Source organism: Sylvia atricapilla, chromosome 6 (genome assembly GCF_009819655.1).
Source record: "Sylvia atricapilla isolate bSylAtr1 chromosome 6, bSylAtr1.pri, whole genome shotgun sequence".
NCBI lineage: Eukaryota > Metazoa > Chordata > Aves > Passeriformes > Sylviidae > Sylvia > Sylvia atricapilla.
This window is the reverse complement of record NC_089145.1, coordinates 14,806,366-14,828,478: the sequence shown is the minus strand read 5'-3', so window position 1 is coordinate 14,828,478 and position 22,113 is coordinate 14,806,366. Positions and strand designations below refer to the sequence as shown.

The following is a 22,113-nucleotide window of genomic DNA, read 5'->3' as shown; positions in this document are numbered from 1 at the left end:
ATTTTCTTTGCTCCTGAGGTTTCATTAAACACAACCTAGTTTGTGTTTTCTTTGGAGGGAATTGAAAGAGGCTGGACACTCAGTCTTCCTCACCCCTCTAATTCAAGAAACAAAATCTAATTTCATTCATTTATACTTTTGGTTTGGTAGACAAACAAGTGTTCAAGCTAAAATTCGCTCAGATTGCCTAGGCAAGTTGTCCTAAGAACACTGAAGGATTACAATCCTCTTGAGATGCCTAATGGCTCCAGAACATACAAACACAGTGAAATAATTACACTGATCTGTTCTGCTTGCAGTATATCATCTAATCCTGTGTATTAAGCCTGTAAATGTCCTTGGCCTATAGTAACTCCTAGAAGATTCAGAGGCTTCTCTGGATCATGAGCAATGACCCTGACTTGTTTTCAATGGTTTGTTTGGAAGGTACCATTTGTTTTTAAAAGAATGTCAGCTGATGATGACCTGACTGCTTTGCACATACCTTCAGTGTTTCTTTCTTCATGAATTTGGCTGTGGGAGACACACACTCTTTGTCAGACCCATTGCAAAGCTTATATTCGATCTAAGAAAAGAGGGAGAGAAGAAAATAAGAATGTGTTAACATGAAGATGTTCAAGTTATGCTCTGATAAAGTGTTGTTTATAACTTTCAGGAATCCATGAAAGAGCTGATTGCAGACTTCAGCAGTGGAACACTAAGCAGGTGCACAAAATGCACAGCTACAGTGCAGTCCAAACTTCCTTTTTATACCCATGGCTGGTTGGGATTTTCCCCACCAAATTTTTCTTTGCATTTCTCCCATGCAGATGTTTATCTTGGCTACAAACCCCCAAAACTACAAAAACCTCAACAAAGCAATAAAACAAAACAGAAAGCCAAAAAATTATTTCTAATTTGGAAAACTGCCCACTTCTGTTCAGATATGAAAGCCTTTCAATTACTAGAATAAAACTTATGGGGAATTTGTTATAGATTTTTCAGAACTAGACTTGATACTGGCAATGACTGTTGCACTGACTAAAATGTTCAAAAACATGGGTGGGAAAGAAATGACTTAATCATGTTACAGATAATACAGAAAATCACCTTCATCTTGGCTTTGCAAAGTGAAGCACAAAATATACACAGTCATTTCAAATCATGTTTGATAGCGTCAGTGCTGTTTAAATTCACTTTCAGAAACTACAGATTGATCTCATGACTGTGCTGATGGGATGCAGAAATGCTTTACTTTCATTAGGCATAATGACAGAATTAGTGTTACCAAAATCAGGTATGCTTAGAGAGTGCAGCTCTCCAGAGCCCAGCTCACAACAAGGACCCCCACATGGAAAGGTTCTCTCAACAAATTGTACAAAACCTGGGCAGGGTTAGTGGTGAAAGAATTATGGTACAGTCTGGACTCTGCTGCTTTTTATGTGACCTTGGGGAAGTTATTTTTCTCTCTCTGTACCTCTCTTCCTTTCAACCTTTCATGTGTCTGATGCATTCAGACTGTGATCTTTTAGGGTCAAGCTCTGTCTCTCCCACTCGGACATGACAATTTTGTAAGAAAAGCTCAGCCCTCAGCCACCTTGATTTAATGAGTGTGACACAAAAATGAGCTGTACTAAGGGAAGAAATGTATCAAAAATGTTTCCCATTTATAAATTCACTGCTATGATGTGAAACAAACCCACTGGGCTCTCAGAATTTGTCTCTTTTATGTCATAAATTGATGTAATAATTTTACAGCACCTTCCATTTCGAGACACCCACTTCCTTTTTTCCCTCTCAGTGACACAGAAATCTCTCAGGCCACTATAGCCACGAGCTATGCTGTACATTAGTGTGAGCAGGAAAATGTTTAATGACAACTGGATCAGTTCTTTTCACATGACTCAGAGAAAAATAGAAAAATGCATGACCAGATCACAGCAAACGGCCCATCAACTATGGCTTGGAGACTGGGGAAGGAGCAAAAATGGGAAAGAAGCGTGCCTGCTCAACTGAGAAAAACTCCTTGTAGATGATACAGAATTAGAAATCAGGGGCAGAAGGTGCAATTTGCAATCGAGCCACAGTCACTGTAGAACCTATTACTTGTTCTCACATTCCCTTGTAGTACTCTCTCACTAAAACCAAAACTACACATGATACTTTAAAAACAGAGAAACGAAAACTCTGTGATGACACACAAAGGCCAGCGAGAGCCCTGATCTGACTGTTAGCATACAAGTCAACTTGGGTCCACTCTAAGAAAAGGCCATCTCCTCGACTCCTGAAAACGATTCAGTGTTTGCTGGCTCTGTTTTCACAGAAAGCTAAGCCTGCCTCCTCTGCCTGCAATGCAGTCTCTGGTTCATATTTTGTGCTTTGGACTTTACTGTAAAAAACACAATGTTTATGGTGGGGATCACTGCACAGATGTGACGTCTGAGCAGAGAGTTGAGCCCACAGGGTCTTTGTCACATTTCAAAGGGCAGTAGAACACATTTGGGAGATAAGCTATAAGCCTTTCTCTTACGAAGAAACATTTCCAAGTGCCTAAATATGTCTGAGCAAGAATCCTTCAGAATTATTAGGAGATTATGCCTTCCTGATTTGAGATGTGCAACCTCTAAAAATGGGTCAAAAGAATTCTCCCCCTTTCTCCCAATTAGCAGGAAGAATGTCCTGTCCTTGAGACAGAGCCATCAGCCAATTGTTTATTAGTGATTTCACTCCCTCCAGCCTGAGAGATCAGACACAGAGAGAAACACTGTGTACTAGCCCTCATTAGCCACTGTGAGAGGCAGAAAAAGCACAGATGTTCCCAAGCTTCTAGGAAATACTGCTCAGGTGCCTGCAAAGCATCAGGATACAAAGAATGCTTTTTGCTTAACTAATTAAAACAAGTTACAGTTGTTTGTTATATAGAAAATTACACCTTAGCACTTAAATAAAGAATGGATTTTTGGCCTCTTAACTCACTTGGCTTGGGGAGATTTCCTTGCAGCTAAATTCAGAAAGGCTTCCAACAACCCCAGCAAACCTGAGGCTAGACCTGCTGCACTGGGGAACTGGCACTGGCACAGATAGAGGCACTTCCACTGCTTCACCAGTCCCACCTGCCTCCCCCTTGGAGTCTCTCTGGGTCATGCTAAAAATAGAGTTGAACAAGCACAGGACTTCAAACCTGGGATGTTCACACAGACAGACACTGATTCTGACTCTTTGGGAGAGCTGACTCCACAACCAAGGACACCAGTGCCCAATTCCAGCCAATGCTGCTGTGCACACCATCAAACCACAGCACACAACAGCTGATGAAGGGATAATCTCCCCTGACACTACCACGGCCTTTAGGAGCTCCATAAATACAATGGAGCTTATGTGAAACCATTTCAAACCGGTCCTTCACTTAGTTAAAGCAGCTGGATGAAGAGCTTTGGAGATGGTGTGGTGGCTCATGAGCCTCTGTGCTGCTTCAGGTTTGGGCTACACCTGGACAGGCTAAATCTGTGAACCTGCCCTGTAAGGGGAAACAGGGCCACAGGGATGGGGGTCACCAAGACAGGCTTGAGAGTGGATGAGAAAGAAGCAGTAGCATAGGTACCCACTGCCCATGTAAGAATTTCTAGGCATGAGAAAATAAATTTCTGTGCTTCTATGTTCCAAAAACTGTGAGGTACCTACCAGCTGTGTGACCAATACCACGGCTCCTCGAGATGGTTGCAAAATACAACCTTGTGGCATATATGAGATTCAGTAAATTTGGGCCATCAGCTCTAAAGATTCCCAAGACACAGCAGGGTCTCACATTGCTAAGACACATCAAGAGCATTTAATGATGTTTTTCTAATGCCCTGCCTTTCTCAGCCTGGCAGAAAACTAAGAGAAGCCATTTGTCATCACAGCAAGTCTTCCAAGGACACTGGGATAATGCCTGTGCAGGGTAGCAGAATCTGGCCCCCCGTCTCTGCAGCAACATGTGAACAATATTGGCCACAGATGAGACTTTGTACAATGAGAGAGTAAAGAATTCATGTCCTTTTTAAAGAAAGAGAAAGCCCACTGGAGTATTGTAATAAGAAATGAGTAAGTAGGTTTTCCATATCCTGGTTCCCATAAAGAGGGAAGTCTTAATGCACCAAAAACTTTCACCGGAGCACGCTGCAGCATTTGCAGGGAGATGAAATTGTTGTCCTTTTTCAGTTCTCTAATCAAACCTGTCCTTTCCAGGACTGAGTGATGACCTCACTGCTGACAATAGGCTGTACTGTACTCAAAACCACACTTTTTATCCCAGTTAAGTTTCTGTTCCCTTTCATCTCAGCCATGGAACTCTGGAGATTCACTGCTGATTGTTAGCAGTCATCACAATACCCTAACACTTCTGCCAGGCTTTGTAAGAGAGCATGCAGAGTCCTCACAATAGTGCTATTCTGATCCAGTGTCTCTTTGGTGACTTCATTTCCAAGAGGAACCAAATCATTTCACAGAAAAGCAGCCTGTGATCTGCTCAGGGTGTGGGGGATGCCAGCCCATCAGCATGCCAGCCATGCCTAGACAACAGCAAGAGGAATATCTTATTACTTAGCACAAGCAATCCTGGCTGCACAACAGCCAGAATTATTCCAAATCAGAAACATTTTAAATAAAGTCATCCTCAAGCTGTGCTCTGCATGGTAACAGCAGTGACAGCTTACAAGACGAAAGCTTGCCCTTTAGTCTTCTTTGCATCCAGGAGAGAGAAAGACAAGAACAGATGGGAATTTGAAGGCAGAACAAAAGGAGCTAGGGTCATAAGTTATGCTTCACGAAATCAGTGACATGTCCTTGGTCAGATGTAATTTCTCCCCTATCTTTTCCACATATAATCGCTACAAATCACTAACACACAGAAATAAAAGAAATGAAAGAAAAGTTGTTTAAGTAGTATAAGAACAATGGAAAAGCTGGGTTTGACATTACAACCGAGAAACTCTTTGTTTCTCATGTGAATATTCACAGATATCTCAACCTGTGAATGAGGTTATCTGTGAGCATAAGCAATTTTGGTTTCATTATATTAAAAGCAGTTCTTTTTGAAAACTTTTTACTTTTGCTGCGAATTAATAGCTCATCCAAAGCACAGTAGAGTCAGTGAAACAAATCTTACTAACAAACAACCTTTGCAGTAGGAAAGATTACCCTTCAACTGATATGCTGCTTTACAGCAAGCTAAATAATCTTCAACTAAAACTTCCCGGTTGGAAAAAAATCCGACATAATGATCCCTCTTATTTCAACACTGTTACAAAGATACAGTGACTGAAATAGCACAATAATTAGCACAACCTGGAAAGCCTGTACAAATAAACAAGTGACATGACAGCAGCATCTGGGGAAAATAAACGGTGAAATTCAGCCATCCAAGCAACTTCAAGTATCAAGTTATACCAGTGTTTAGTGGAATCCTTGGCTCCATTGCATCAAATTATGGTGAATAAAGAAAAACTCACGGACCCCACAGGATTTCTGTTTGGTCACTTAAGTGTGCCTTGCATGGGAAGTTTGTTCTGCAAAGTCAGAATATCTAAAGAACATTTGAGGTGAGATGGGAAGTTGGACACTGAGAAAAATGCTGTTTCACATTACTGTCATAGACTCAGTGTCAGCAGAAAGCTGAAGCAGTTTTGATTTCCCCTCCAGCTATAGGCACAGCTTTTGTCCCTAGGCTGAGTTTAGACAAAGTGAGCAATGAAAAACAATTGGATCTGCAGTTTTGCTAAACTGTTTAATAAATAATTTCAATTTCAGCACCTCCATTTGCCCTCACCTTCCTCGTCAGAAACACTAGACTAAGGAATTGCAATCACCAGTGACCTATGCTGGGGCATGATTGCACTGCTGTGGCTTACCCAAAGGTATCAACTTTGAGTTACTGCTGTCTACATTCACCTCTGTGAAGCACCTGGGTGTTTTCAGGACTTGTGTGTACCTACACAAGTTAGGAATGCTCCATGTTTTCCACTTCACATGAAAAACCTCACCCCTCTTCAACCTGATTTTCCCAGGATACTCCAGGCAAATCTCTGCTCAGTTGAAATCAGCTGCAAAGCTCTCTGTGGACAACTGTGACTATTCTGAAGCGCTGCACATGGAACTGAGGAAGGAAAGTGTGCTGAGCCAGGGCACAGGAACTGAGTGCAAGTGTTCATGGAGACAACTGGCTCCTAAATAATTCCATCCACAACATGGAGAGCATGAAGTATTGTAAAGAAAAGACAGCATGGGTCCAGTTTAGCATAGCTACAACCTGGAAGGGCCAGAAGCTGTGCTTAACACACAGAGGGGATGTTTCACTCCTCAGTCTCTCCAGGGTGATTCCTGCAATATCTGGGTCTGTCTGCCAAACAGTTCTTTGGTTTGCTGGCTAAGGGAGAAGAGAGGAAAAGGTACCCTTGTAAGTTGCCATATTTGTGAGTGATCTTCTATGTTAGTCTCAAGTGTAACCATGACTGGAGTTACATCAGAGCTCAGGAGCATGATTCATAGATCAAGCAGGGTGAGCTTGAGACAGTATGGGAACTGTAGCTTAAATCTCAAGTGATCAGTGTGTGCAGTTTCAAACCACTGTGCAGCTAAAATAAATTTCCAGCAGTCAGTTATATTCATATTTTAGATTATAAATCACACAATAAAGACCTGAACAATTTGGGCATGTGGAAAAACTCATTCACAATGCTTTGCCTTCCAATACATCACACAACTGTGCATGCAACAGCCACAGTCCTACAATTTCAAAGACTTCATTGCAGCATTGGCAACGGACTGGAAACAGTGAAGAATCACTGAGCTCCAGCTTCAGAACTTTTCTGACTATCCCTTAAAATACACCTCAATTCTTTGTGGCCCTGCATGCATATCAAGAGTCTCCAGCTGCCCTCTAGCCAGTAGAATTATAGGAAAGCACAGGAAAGAAAGAGAACATGCAGCACTGCATACTGCAATAAAAGGTGCCCTGGAGGACTCTAACAGCATCAAATGAGGTGCAAAGCAAAAGAAAGGCAGCTCCTGTCACTAGCAGGTGTGTGCTAACTGAACTATCTGGTTGCAGAGACAAGCTTGAGGCTTAGAGACAGTTCAGTGATACTTTCACACCCCAACTATGGGCCCTCATCCCAGATAAAAAGGATAAAGGGCTCTAAAACAGAGAGAAACTATTATAAGAAACAATTTAAAATTAGTAATCTAGGGTTTTTTTCCCTTTGAAAAAGGAGATGAAAGAGACTCCACTTAAAAAATTAAATAGGAGAAAACCTGCTGCAGAAAGTTACCAACATAATATGTAGCTAAATTGTGCCTTAAATGTGTTCCAGTAAAATGCGGGTCAAGAAGCCACGGCTGAAATTACAAATATATATATATCTGTAGTGCCAAGAACCACACAAACACAATGAAAGCAAATGTTCCAGTATCAAATATTTGACTGTCTGTACAGACAGGACAAATGGGATGTGCTCACACCTCAGAGAGAGCAGCTCACCCATGAGCACAGGGCAGTGTGGTTGCAGTCAAAAGTCTTCACAGCTCACAAGTTCACAGATATTTATAGGATTTTTATGCCACATTCTCTCTGTTAACTTGGGCAATCTGCAGCCTTCTTCTTCATGCAATGTGGATATGGCCTGGGTGAACGAAATGCAGAAATGTTTCCACCTCACTGATGAAGATGTGAAACAGAAACACAACTAATGTGCCTTGGCAATGCAGGGAATCCAAGGCAGAGTTGGGAATTTGAGGTTCCCCAAGCCCCAGTCCAGGGATCGAATCACTTGACTCGCTTTCCTTTCCTTCTTGTCACTGCGTGAAAGTCGTTAATGTGCTGTGATACCTCAAAATAGTGCTGCTGAATGAACACTGATTTCCAACAAGTGTTTTCATATCCACTGTACCAAAAGAAGAGCAAATATCCACAGCATGGATCTGTGACCTATAACATTTACTTTTTAATCCATTAATTAAACCAGAACACCCTACAGTTCAGTTCCTAGCATTACTCCCCCATCCTTGCTATCAGGAATCTAAATATGACTCAATTAGGGCACACTTCTCCCTTTGGTTCAAGTAGGTGGAATCACTATTTATTTTTAAACTGAAACAGTATGACAGATCCCTACTTACAGTTCTGAAAGCTGACAGTAAGGCTTTATTTTATGGCATTAGAGCAGAGTGGTAGTGAAAAACTACATATTAACAAACTGACCACCAGTTTGCCTGAATTCTTAAGTAACAAGACGTTTCACAATAAGGACTCCCTGGTGTCATTGCAAAGCACAACACAAGGCAAGTCACATGGCTGGAGGACAGCAAGGTACAAGGTGAAGAAGAGTGAAGTGAGAATGACAGGTGCTACAGCACAGGTCCAGTGAGGTGGAAAGTCTCAGAATCAAACATCATGTGTCTCAGCAGAATATTCAGGCAGGAAAGAAACACCCAGCTCTGGCCTATTCAGCAGCCAAAGCAAGTGCCTGCAGCACTGCAAATGAGCAAGTTGAGGTTCAGTGTTCTGGTGTCACATCTCTATTTAGTCCTCCGCTGTATTAGAGCAATTATGACTACTGTAAAACCAAAAGCTTGTGAAAGCAAAGCCTGTGTCCAGGTGCAGAGCCCCATTTCTTTTGATTCACAGATCTGATTGTAGTTGTTTTGTGCTGTGCATTTCCTCTTAACTCTTCTTAACAAATTGTTCTTGGCACTGTCTAGGAGAGACCCACCAATGGCTCCCAAGTGCACACAAAGCATGGCAGAAATCAGGGTGGGAACCCAAATCTTCCATGGGTACTTGTCCTTTCTAAAACATACCTGTAGGAGACTGAATAACAAGCAAGACCCGGAGGCTGGGAAAACACAGATGAGCTATGCTCTCACTCAGAAACCTCTCATAAATACACTCCTATTCCTGTGCTCATCCTGCACCTCAAAAATCAAATTCCATTTTGGACAGCATTTCAGTACTCTGAGCTGTCCGCTCCAGACAAAATTCTTCTTCTTTACATTCCTAAGTCATTGGAAATTCAACACCACTCCATGTAAGGCGTGCAAAACATCTAGCTTTAAAACACAGCCCTGGGTGCAGTTACCTGGTCCTTGGGCTTCTCCACTGCCAGGATAAGTGGGAGGCTGATTTTCCTTGAGGAACCTGCCTGAAAAAGCAAAACCAAGATTGGTTTGCAGCTTGCCAGGTTCCAGCAATAGCAGAGGACATGTACCCAAGTCCTTGTTGCATACTCCCAAAGCTCCTCTCATCATCATCTCCCTATGCTGACCTCTGCCAGGACATCCCAGCAGAACAACCTGCAAGCTCCAGGCAAGCACAGAGAAATGTACTGGAAGATCCAGAGATTATTCTCACATCTCACAAGAAATCACTTGTCTGCAGCTGTTTCTTTCACGCTATATTTTAATTTCAGCTGGTGCCACTTGCATTTTATAGCTTCATAGTTCAAAATAAATTTAGTTAAAAATTTATTAACTGGTCTCACTTCTATTTCTAGTTACCCTCCAGAAACATTTTAGGGAGCTGCAGCCAAAAAAGCTATACATGAATCTCAAAGCCAGATCTTTTTTATAAGGTTGATTCCATCTCTACAGGAAATCAAATCCTGGCACTCTGTAACTCTTGATCTAGAGGCAAGTTTTGAGCAGTGAGATCCAGAGACCTTGGATTCACTTTTACTTCTCCCTAACCAGCTGAATGGAAAAGTTGTGTTCAGGAAATGTTGATTAGTTTGTCTTCCTCTCCTGTAACACCAATTCCCAGAGCTCTCTCCCAGGCTCTCCACTCACTGTTTCTGAGGCTGAGAACTACACTAAATATTAACAGTTTTCTTTTGCAAAACAATTAAGATTTATGATTGCCTTGCTGATCAGGAACAGCAGGAGACACCTCGGCCGACAAAATCAACCTTTTGACCGTAATTATTCATATCTAATTACACTGCCACATGAGGCCCAAATAGGCCAGGCTCTTCTGTGGTAGGTGAAATCAAGCCAGAGGAAAGTGCAGGCTTCCTTGTCATCCCAACTATGCAAAAACACTCATTTTCTTTTCCCTCAAAATATGCATACACAGTTCCTGCAGAAACAGAGGGAGAGGCCTTCTCAATGACTTTTTTAAAAAAAGGTAAGAATGATAAATAACATCCTGAGAAGAAATGAAAGCAAGAATGGGAATGGTTCCCTATCCCAAAGTACCTTGCTAATGAAGTTTGGAGTCTGTGGTGTCTCATCCTTCAGTGCCGATGGGCTGTTTCCTTCCACATCTTTTCCTGCAACAAAAAAAAAAAATGTGATTCAAAACCAGTGAAATTCTGTGCAAAACCATAGCTCATCGTGGCCTGGGAAGGGCTACTGCTAATGGCACACAAGGGAAGTTATCAGGAGCAACAGCAAGCACACCATGATCCCAGAGAGGGACCGTGTAGAATTTGAAACAGCCTCGACTCTCAAGCTTGGATAACAAAACTACTCAAAAGTAAGGTCTCAAAACACCATGAAAAACCAGAAATATGGCCGCAAAGTCCAGCAGTTGAAAGCTGGAAAAAACCCAGAAATAAGGTTGCTAATGCATCCTTAATCAGCTCCCTTCTGTGTCTGCATTATGATGCAGACTTTAATTACATTACCACAGTCTGTTCTTTCCTTACATACCCCATGCCTTGTTCAGTGCAAATAATAAATGCAATTCAGTTAATAAGCAGCTATTCAATCCTCCTTGGTAAGTAATCTGGCAACTATACATGGATGCACTTGATAGCACGCTTTGTTGGACAAATAATAACCCTGATCACAAAATGTTACAGAAGACAGAAGAGTATCTAGGCATAATTACTGAAACAAAATTAAAAAACCCCTACACACTTGCAGAAGAACAACTTCTTCTGACCAAGTTACTTGTTAAAATGAGAAATATTTTAAATTTATGAGCAGTAAATGAGTACTCTGACATTTTCCAATCATTGTAGAAATATATCGTCACTACTCAAATATCCTAAACTTGCATACATTATATACTGGCATGAGTGTGTGTAGTCCTAGTGCAAGCAATAAAATGTAATGATAAATACTGTTCATTTGGCCAAATGTAATCATGGCCTTACAGTAAAAGAAAGCACAGAGCTTCTATTAAAAAAAAAAAAAAAAAAAAAAAAGGCAACAAAAACCCCAAAACAAAAACAAACAAACAAAAAACTAAAAAAGATAATCTGATGATACTAGATTTTTGTGCCAAGAGTCATTGTTAAGCAATTATAATGTCGTTTTCTGCTCAGAATCACTGACAATCAGAGCTTCAGAATACAGGATACAGTAGAGAACCACCAAGACAGTGAAACACAGTCCATTTGTAGCACCTTGCAAACATAGGAACTGACGAAAATGTTTCTAACACAGTGTGAGCCAGCCTTGGAAACATCACCAAATCCAAAACTGGCAAGGGAAAACCCCGATTCTCCTGAAGTCAGCAGAAGTTGTCACAGATGTATCAGAACCGTAATATCTCCTGGAATCATCAGAGCAGGCATTTAAGAAGCCAAGCACTATTAGCAAAGTCAGCCACAGAAGCCCATGCTGCCACAGGAGCTGGGAGAAGAGGACGTGCAATGCTCATGTGGGGCAGTGGAGTGGAGCAAGGAGCCACCCACGCAGGAAAGTGATGCCACAGCACAGGACCCTGACCTCAACCTACATTCTTAGCTGTCACTCCTCCCCTGGAAACACTGAGTCCTAAATAATGCACTCAGAATCCTGATGTTTATGGGCAGGAGAAAAAAAAAATCCCTAGTGGCCAGAGATTAGACAGAGCCTTTGTGCTACCATGACAAGTGGGATGGCCATAAGCACTGCTGTGCATGGATTAGAACCTGGATCTCCATACTTTTTCTTTCTCTCACAGCATTTTCATCTCTATAACCCCCATCCTCCCTGAAAGAGGCAGAAGAGGATGGAAAAAACTCATAAAACCATTTAGCTGCTGCACTTGTTTCCCATGAAGAGTTTTATCTGCACGTGTATAAGAAAGTAACATATGGTCTAAAACTTCAAGTAAAGTTAATGGGAATCAGCTGCTGCCTGCTCCAAGGGAGTGGTGTCTATTAGCATAACAGAATTCATATCCATTTTTTATTATGTCTCTTTAAAAAAGATTAACTCCAAGCTTGTAGCCATACAAAAAGCCTGGATGTGAGACACTTCTGCCTTCTCTCAGTAATGCAGTTAAAAGGATTTGCACCTGAAAAATGAGATTTTCCCTGCTCCTGAGGTTCTGGGCAATCCTGCTCAAAGAGCATCATGGAAAGAAAAGGAACATGCAAATGTCCATTCTTACTGTATCATTTGCAAGGCTTCATTAGGTATGTTCATGAAGCAACATCTACTAGTTTCTTATGCTAAACACATTAAGTCTACTGGAAATTGTGAGGGAAAGGTTTTTTTCTCAGGAGACCTATCTCTGCTGTCTGTCTCCAGCAGTCCTCCTGCAGCCATGCAGAGAGGGCCAGCCCTTCTTTGGAAAGCAAATTTCATAGGAGCGATGTGGAAGCTTCTCAAAAACCTCCACACACAGTTAAGTGCACACAGAAAGCCCAAAAGTGAGAGTCTCACCCCAAGCACGAGAGGTACAGCCGCCTCAAGAAAATAAATAGGAAACCACAGAAAAACATACGAGGAGCTAAACATGAACTGGCTATAGAAGCTGAAACACTTATCTCCCTGATCAAGAAAACACAATGCCCACAACAGAAAGAGAGATGAATCTCACCATTTAAAGTGCTGGCTGCTACCAGGGCACACAAAGAAGGGTCCTCCACAAAGTAGCCCAAAAACTCTGCACCAAGTAACAAAAAATATTTTGGGAAGAGGAATCAGTGGTGCTTATGGAAACACCTTAATGGCATTGTGAGGAAAACTGCCAAAACTCCAGTCTTGTGGCTAGAGAGTAGAATACTTTCTTTTTATCCATTATTGGATAATATACTGATATTTTCTTTTTATCCATTATTGTCATGCACAGCGGAACTAAATATTAGTTCATTTTTGGAACAGTAACCATTGCTTTTCTTTGGTTTTCTGCTGGGAATCAATCCCACAGGTGCATTTGCCCTTCCCCTTTATAAAGAACGATACAGCAAGCATGACTGATAAACCACAAGAGGAAATACAAGCTCTGATGCGTGACAAAACTATAGCCAATAAAACCCATTTCCGCTGTAAATATCAGTCATATTACCCAATGTGAGCACCTGAAATGTAGCTCAGTGTATCCTTCACAGGAAAATTCCCATATTCATGAAAGGACATCTCTTGGGATGCAGATAAGCTCATCTAAATTTTTATTTAAAGACTCGGTGATCTTGCAGCCTAATCAAAAAGAGAGATTCTGTAAAAATTCTTATACCAATAAACTTCTTATCCTCTTAAATAGAAAATAAGAGAAAGGTTCTCTCTCCTCATGGCTACGTGAAAGACAGACATGAACAAGGAACAAGAATTTATGTCTCTCTCATTTGTGAGCTCACTATAAAAAGAAAATATCTTACTCAATTTTCTCTCAGTTACAAGAATCATTAGCACTTTTGTATGCAAGCAAAAGGCAAGAAGTCCAAAGTGTTATTTCAGATAGTGCCCTCTTCATTTCCCATATGTTTCCTTTATAAAAAGGTTTATCTTGCTGCACTGAATCTCCACAGTGAAGCTCTCCTGAGGTGTAAAGTCTGTCACTCCCTTCTCTCTGAAATGTTTGCTTGAACATCTTCATTATTGGAGGGTGGATCCCAGGGGATGGTGCAGTGAGACCTGCAGCTCCAGCCACATCACAACCCACTGAATTCCCGACAGGAAATCACTGCCCAGTGCAGCCACTCAACACAATCAGCCCACTGCTCACATAAAGGAAACCCGCTGGGCTCAAGCAGCAAAACACAGACCACTGGAAAAGCCTCAAGAAAAGCCTCGTGCAAAACAACAGAGGAAAACAGAGAACAGAGAAATACGGGATGCAGCTTACGGACACAGACCTGTGGCTTATCTGTGGTGACAGCAGCATTGTTCAGAGGAACAGGAGAAGGTAGGGAGACGCACACAAGGCTCAGGAAAACAAGGCAGAAGCAGCAGCAAAGGAGTGAAAGCAGATCCTGCCATAGGAAATGGCAGCTGACCATGAAGAATAACAGGCCCTTCTTGCAGGAAATATGAGGAAAACAGAGACAAGGCAGGTCCATGGGTAGGGGAAAAGAAATGAAAGGAGTAAAAGAAGAAGAAGGATAGAAAAATCCCCAGTCTCCATGCAAGAAATCCCCTGACAGAAGCAGTAAATTGTTTGTTTAAGAGGGGTACTCTCTCCTTTACAAATCCTTTAGCCTACCTTCTTTCTTTGCAACACTGAGGGCTACAGCCCCCACTGACACTGGGGCTGAAGGCTACCTGGGATAACTGTGCAGCAGAACAGAAGATCCACTGTGGCCCAAGGCACTTGCTCTGCTGAGCCCAGCAAAGGCTGCCAGCAGGGATCAAGGAGAAACAAGGTGATGGGGGAAGCTGAGGAAGAGGAAAATTCTTCCAGCCACCTCCTCCACACTGAAACCCTCAACTTTCTCTGGTTTCTAAAATATTACAGCACTGAAATACCACTGTGAGGGAGCCAGGAACTTTTTCAGCACTGAAAATGCTGGTAAAAACTGAAGAAAGAACTGGGCAAACTCTAAGCCATGGCTCTCCATCACCTCAATGCAAGGGGACGTGAATACAGGCTGGAAAATAAGCCCTTCAGCTCCCTAGGACAGCAGAAGTGAGCTATTTATTCGCCACACATTTGTACAGACTGTACTTATGGGCAGTCAGCTGTTCAGAAGTCCCTCCAGGTTTGAAATGTACGAGATTTTAGGTGTCCCATTTTTAAATTGTTTTCAATTTGATTAGTGAAAGGTTGCTGAAGCTTCCAGCTGCCTCAGTGACAGCCAGGATTAGTCAGCACTGATGAAAATAGGCTCCCCATTGCCTTACAGCAGACACTCACAAACAAAATACCTGCAAAATCAGAGGCCCTTGAAGCCTTTGCACTTAAAGACAATTAGCTCAGGAAACCCAGAGCTGGTTTTGCACTACATCTGCAAAACGCAAAGAGTCTGTCTGGTGCTAAATCTATATGAGAACAGAAACCTTTTGATAGATGCTGTGTTCCTTCTCTAGATATCAGTGTTTTGAGACCTCACAACGGTGCTGTGAGATTTGACTATTTAGCACTGACATGGCAGCTGCAGATGACAGCTCCACAAACTTGTGACTTGTTTACAGACTGGAATGGAAGCATTGTCTGCAGACTGCAATCACGGGAAGACTTCAATGTGTACCGTGAACAACAAATTCTGAAACAATAAAATGAGCTCCTTTTCCTTCAAGAAATGTGCTAGGAAATTCAAAGCTAAAAATAATAAAAAAAAGATATAAAGAGAATGCTGAAAGCCAGTCTGCCATTTATTGCAACCTGTCAAGATTCCAGGTACTTGTAGTGCTTGTAGGTATTTACAGAACATTAACCACAGAAACTTTGCTCTTTTAATATTTATCCTGGGCTCTAAATCTGAACAGGGAAACCTGCCATTAAACATCTGCAAATGAGGACAGTAAATTTTAAGCAAGTCTAATGCTTAGGGTGAAACACATCAAGTGACTTGAAGCATATGTGCCTGAAAACAGTATGGTAATTTTTTAAATGTACGACCATGCAGCATTCAAACAGTTACAAAGCCCAGTTCTCATACCCTCTATTCCCACTTAATGCCATGGCAATGAAAAATAACAGCATCATGGAAGCAGCACTGTCTGAAATCCAGTATTATCCATGTTGCACTAGCTTCTCTCACTTTCACATTTTTCTCTTCGTTTCCTGGCAGCCTGCTAAAAGATCTACTTGTAGTCAGGCACCTGGGGCATGCTGCTTTCTGCACTGACACCCCAGAAACCCACCTGGGCTGAGCGGGTAGATGTCATTGTCGGCCCCGAAGAACAGATTGCGCGTCAGCTTGCGAGGATCGACCTTCTGAGGGGTGGACGAGGCCGGACAGAGGGAGAACCTGCGACGGAGGAAGTTCTCCTCCTTCATGGCATGAGCTGTGGGGGTTTTCTGAAAGAGAAAGGTAGAGATTACAGTTAATTTCAACACACAGGAAATCAAAGTTTTTACACCTAGACGGCTCTCCGCAGCTTCAAAGCCACCTAATCCTTATGCAGCGTACCAGATCTTTTTATAGAGTGCCAAAAGGTTATGCAGGGAATAAAAACCAAAACCAAACTATGTTAGCTTGAAGCTACAATTACTGATTTGCTGACTCTCAGTATTTGTCAATACTCTCAGTATTTCCCTGCAGGGAAGCAGGACACTGCTCCTCAGTGAACCCAGGCAGTATAACATCTTCCTGCCTACAACGATCTATCAGGATAATAGCTACTCACTGGGTCCATTCAGTGCCTAACATTCAGGACACAGTGCCTGAAACTCTTTTTTTTTTTTTTTTTTCTAAAAGGCTTTTGAATCTCATAAATGCAAGCCCATTGGTGTCAGCAGAGTTACACCATCTCCACACAAATCAACATTAATCTGAGCTGCGTGGAGGAAGACCAGCTGCACTGGCTGCAGGGAACAGCAAGAGATCACACCAGTCACTCCCATCCTTATTTCCTATCACAGCACAGATAGATGATTTTGGTTTCTTTAAAATGGCATTAAGATCAGCCTGGCAGTTTGATCAGTAAGATAACCATTGCTGCTCTGTGAGGGTAAAGACCAGCATTTGTGTTCCCAAAAGCCTCTCTGCATCCCTGTACTGGTGGTACTTTGCTCTTTACCACTGCTTGGCTAATGCATTAGACCATCCTGGCTGGAATTAAAGGGATTTTTTTATACCCATCCAACAAGCAGTTCTTTCTTACCCTTTACAAACAGATATTATGACTGTCTCCTTCCTGAGTTACAGGCTTTATTCTCTCCCCATGTGCAGCCAGAGGCAGGGCTCTGGACAGCAGTAAGAAGTGTTAACCCAGCCTTTGGGTGGGCATCCCTCACCAGAAGGTCTGCTGCTTCTCTTCGGAACTGAGGAAAGGAAAACCCTTTAAGGACTGTACATATTTCCTGTAAAGTATCTCCAAGTAATCCCATCTCTTTTAGGCTACTGGGAAAACGAAGAAAAGGTTGCCCACAGAGCAGTTTGGAAGTGCAGGACCAACATGCTCCTAAGTGACCCTCATGGCACAGGTGGGAAATGGGCTGATAACATGCCAGAAGACCCTGCCCCGATCCTTCCTGCTCCCAGGACAACTCCTGTGCTTGTGCTTCCCGAATGCCCCAATTTCATGGGCTTTGACAGCCTCTTGGAGCTCAGCCTTCACAGCCAAGACACCACATGAGGGGATGTCATGGATGTGTCCCAGTGAGAGGAACTCTCCTCCTGTGTTTTATCTGGGCTCTGTACCTCCACCTGCCCTGCCAATCCCTGTAGAGGAGAGGCCCAATGTTTCAAGGTTTGTAATTTTTAAAAATTTATTTGCCCAGCAGGCTGCATCAGCTTTATAAACTAGCTGCTGTGTAGAAGGCAAGAGAGAACCTGCTGCTTCTTTCCTGCAAGAGAAGGCCTCAGTGCCCAAGAGCTTATTTTGCTCTAAATCAGCCTGGAGTGCAGCAATGCACATGGGTTACCAAAACCATTTTGAGCAGCAGGTCTTTCTCAACCCAGCCGACCATGCGATGTGTGAGACATTGGGGTCTGTAACATCCAACAACAGGCTAATGGGTAGCAGGTGGGTCTAGTCCAAAAATGAGACTTCCCCGGGATCCACAGTTGCCATTTGACAGGGATGTGTGTCCCCTTTTGGGCCTGCATCATCCATGGGGGATGAAACAAGGTCTGTGCAGGGATTGCTGAGAACTCCAAAGGCGCCGTGTGTCGGCACAGCCCCCATCATGAAGCCGTGTAAGACAGCACACACTCAGCAGCAGAACTTCACTGCAAGCCCTCCACACAACTCTTGGTGACAGGCTTTGTGTTTGAGCTCCAGGACATGCACACTGCATGAGGGTGCCACGGGCTCAGTCTTTATCCAGCACCTCATGCAGGGCTGTGTTTCAGGCCGACCACATGTGATGACAGCCAGGTGAAACTGATGCCTTAAATTTTAGCTTTCATGTTTTTCACATTCTGTGCTGTCTCGGGATGTAGTTCTGAGCCTCATATTGAGTGTTAGTAAGCTCTCTTCACAGAGTAGGTAGACAAAACAAATCCTTTTCCTGCGCCAGACCAGGGACAACTTTCAGGCCCAAAAGCATAAACAACGATGGATTGAAGGGAGGAACAAGAAGGATGAGACCTCACAACCTGAAGCTGGAATTGGACAATTAAATCCCAATAAGCGAATGGACCAAAACTTATAAAAATGTAACACTTCATGACTGGTGGCCCATTTTATGATCATTCCTAGTCCATCTTGGGTGTAGCCCTGGTCAGACTCTTGTCCTGCCCAAGGTGTACCCTAAAGGCTTTTCAATAAATACCTACTTTATTCTCTGTCTCTGTCTAGTCTCTGTTTCACATCAGCCTTCCCAAGGCATCAAAATGAGGTGGCTGCAGCTTCCCACTTGCTGCTGCCCTGCCTCCTGTCAACTCCACTGCCCAGGGAACCACTCTGCAAACATTTCCAGGCTCAAAATGTCCCCAGGTTCCCACTGTAGCCAACAGCATCTCTGAGGCAGCAGGTAACATAACTAACTTAGCCATGTAAATAAACCTCTGTTTGCTTACTGCTGGGTGGAGAGAAGATGCAAACTTAACTGCTAATTTTAGAAAAAGAAAGGAGAGAGACAAGGAAAACACAGCCAGCTACGTATCTGAAAAGCAAAGTATTTAAAAATAATCCAGGTCTAAATAGCTGGGTTTGGAATGCTAACAGGGAGCTATTTTTTGTCCTTGTTCCCAGAAAGGCAGTCTCAATTCTCTACCTCTAGAACTGCTTGTAAGTTGCTCAGAACAAAAACAGATGAGTGGGAAATTTTTCCCAAAAAGCAGGGACGTGGTGGGCTGTGCCAATCATACATGAAGGCATTCAGAAATCCCAGGCCCACCCAGAGGAAGCAGCCTGGAGAACAGGCTACAAACATAAAACATCCATCAGGTCTTACACCCTGACAGGGCAATAGAAAGGCTGTGTCCTGTATCATTTTGTCTCAGCAATACCGTGAGCTGTGTCAGTGAAGAGCTGCCAGCCAGCTCACACTGATGTCAGCAGCAAAACCCCAAAACACAATTTCTTCCAACTGTTGCTCTATTTACTATGCAGAGAGACCGACACATTGATGTTTTGCTCGCTTACTATTTCTCACTATTTAACCACAGGATAATTGTCAGAATTGCTGTGCTGATGCTCTCTCATTCCCACAGTTACGCCTTGTCCAGCTGGGAACAGCCAGTACAAAGGAAAAAGACTTCTATGAGGTCTGGCTCTTCTCTTACATATCTTTATGCAAACTTGTGGCAGCAGCTCATCTCCTTTTGACCACACAGATCAATTTGAGTAAGTTCCTCTTAACTGGTGGTTTTTCACGGAAGACCCCCAGTGACTGAATTTCTCTGAGAAGCAGCAGCAGAGACATGTCTGTCTCTCACACACACACAACCATGCAACACGCCATGCCACCAGCATGGTGTTTTCTGGCTTGTTTTTCAAAGGTATCTACATAAGATACATTTGACCTTCACCCAGACAGGCTCTTGTGTAGCACAAAATCACAAAACCCAGACTTTTTTCTTCCATATTTTGAGTTTTCTTAATATATCAGACACTTTTTTCTTTGTCTGGAGAAAATGCAGTTCACGTTATTAAGATTTTACAATAAACCTGAAATATTTGGTTTGGTTTCCAGAAGACATCACTGTGTGTTTCTTTATCTACCCTGTTTCATCCTCCCTCCCAACCCCTTTTTTACCATTTAAAAAAGTCACAGAACTGCAGCAGATATTATAAAACTTGAAAATATTTTTCTTAAAAAAAAATACTTTTCTTAAATTTGTATCTTCTTAAAAGATCAATGGCTTAAAGAAAGGAAGGTAACTGTAAAGCTATCCTCTGAACCCAGCTATTACCAAATATCAGTGAATCCAACATAAGCCACAAATTCATACAAAATTGGAGCCTCATTAGCTCACTTACTCAGAGAACTACTTTTTTTATCTGTCCATAAAGGTCTGACTGCCCAACCTGGCTTCAAATAACATAAAGCTCATGAAAGCTGTAGGGGAAGATGAGCAGTAGATGCCAGGGACAATTTTCCAAAGGGATTAAGAAAGTGGGAGGTGTATTCATTGCTTCTCACAAGAGGGCCCTTTAGACACCTCAGTAATCCAGAAAATGTACAAAAATTCAGTGCTGATGAATTATCTGGTAATAAATCAGCAACAACAAGAGATGGGCACTCAAGGCGTGAACAATTTAGAGCCTCAAACCTTTCATGACTGATTTGAAGACAACACTGTTGTTCTGAAACCCAAATCTACTTCTAAATCAGTATTTTAGAGACTGCCTTAGGTCACGGCAAAAGCTTCAGGGAAACCAGTTCTGTGGGGGCTCACGGAATAGAGACAAGGTAAAAATCAAAATCGGGCCAGAATTGCAGAAGGCCAAAAATTGCCATTCTGTCTCCAAACCACTTATGTAACACAAGGCAAGAAATGTCACCCACTGCTACAGCATTCCCTCCAAACCCAGCAGATGAGATGAAGAAGTGTCCTAGAAAGACAACGTCTTTATTTGAAGATGCCAACTAGTGCAGAATCCATACACTCACTTAGGAAAACAACCTCATAATGAAAAACCTTCATTCTAGCTCCTGCATGAATTTACCTGGTTGTTAGTCTTGGTAGATTAAATGCCCTGAAATTTGCAGCTCAGGTCATTTCTGTCCTTCCATACACTGTTCTTGATCATAAAAATGAAGGAAAGGTAATACAGAGAGCATTGATAGAGCCACTAAACACAGTAATTTTCAGGATTGTTCCTTTTGTGTTGACAGCTCTCTAAGCAATAAGGGGCTATTAAATATGGGCTGTACACCAGTGCTTAAAAAGGAATAAATAATTCAGCAGGAAGAAATGAATTTCTTACTAACCCTGTCTTTGAGACCTCTTTATCTTTTAAAAATGCAAAATACAGCAGAAGGGAAGTCTATGTCACACCCCCATGAAACACAGGACAAATCAAAGCAGGGAACTTAATGGGGTGCAACAGCACAATGGGACTTTCTCACCCAGGTGACTTCAGGGAAAGAGCAATGGGGCAAGAATAAAAGTTACTTCATCAGCAAACCTCGTGGCTGCTATTAAAGCAAATGGGAACTGCCAGTGCTCTCCTCTTCTGGGGCTGGACCCATTTTGGATGAAGGCAGTGACTAAAACACTTAAAGATCATCACTGTTGGTACCTTTCAGACACACCTGTTCTGCATCCTAGGCCTTTTATGCTTGCTGGGAAGATAGTGGAAGCTTTCAGCATCAAGCTTGAAGCTTCTGGGAAAGGAATTTTTCTGGCTCCTTTAAATTTTCGAAGTTCCTGGTGTATAATTACCACACAGCTAAACACTGTGCAGATATTATGCAGTCCGTACCCTCTGCAAACCTGTGGGTAGGTTGGTTTGCTTACTCTCATTTCCAGCATTTTAAAATAGATTGGAAATATGTACTTCTCTATAAATAGTTAATTAGGGGTTTTATATAGTCAGGAAGGCTGTGCTAGTTAGAGGGGCTCTTAATTTATTCAAAGCTTGTTTTCCAACAACCTTCTCTTTTTCTGGTCACTAAGTATTTCCCAGAAATTAAATTAAATTTTATTTTGTATTCAAAGCAGTCATTCACTCCAAAACCTGCATCAATAGGGAAAATTAGATCTAAAGATACTGACATTTCCTGATCCAATTAACCCCAAGGAGGTAAAAATTTCATGAATGAAATGAGAAGGCAAATTGTTAGCAGATACATTTCTAGTGATTACAGTTCTAAGTATTCATAAGGAAAAACAGCAGCACAGATCCTCAATAAGGGTAAATTATTAGTTCAGTAGTGTGCTGGTG

General features: G+C 42.3%; 1 protein-coding gene across 1 annotated transcript in view; it reads right to left on the bottom strand.

Annotated features, from left to right (window-relative positions):
- OSBPL5 (oxysterol binding protein like 5) overlaps positions 1-22,113 on the bottom strand; it is a 135,449-nt gene that overhangs the window by 46,241 nt on the left and 67,095 nt on the right. The window contains exons 2-5 of the mRNA XM_066320874.1: positions 15,973-16,129; positions 10,207-10,280; positions 9,093-9,155; positions 485-565 (exon numbers count right to left, since the gene is read on the bottom strand). Coding sequence (XP_066176971.1) covers positions 485-565; positions 9,093-9,155; positions 10,207-10,280; positions 15,973-16,129 — 375 coding nt within the window. The remainder of the gene's footprint in view (positions 1-484; positions 566-9,092; positions 9,156-10,206; positions 10,281-15,972; positions 16,130-22,113) is intronic.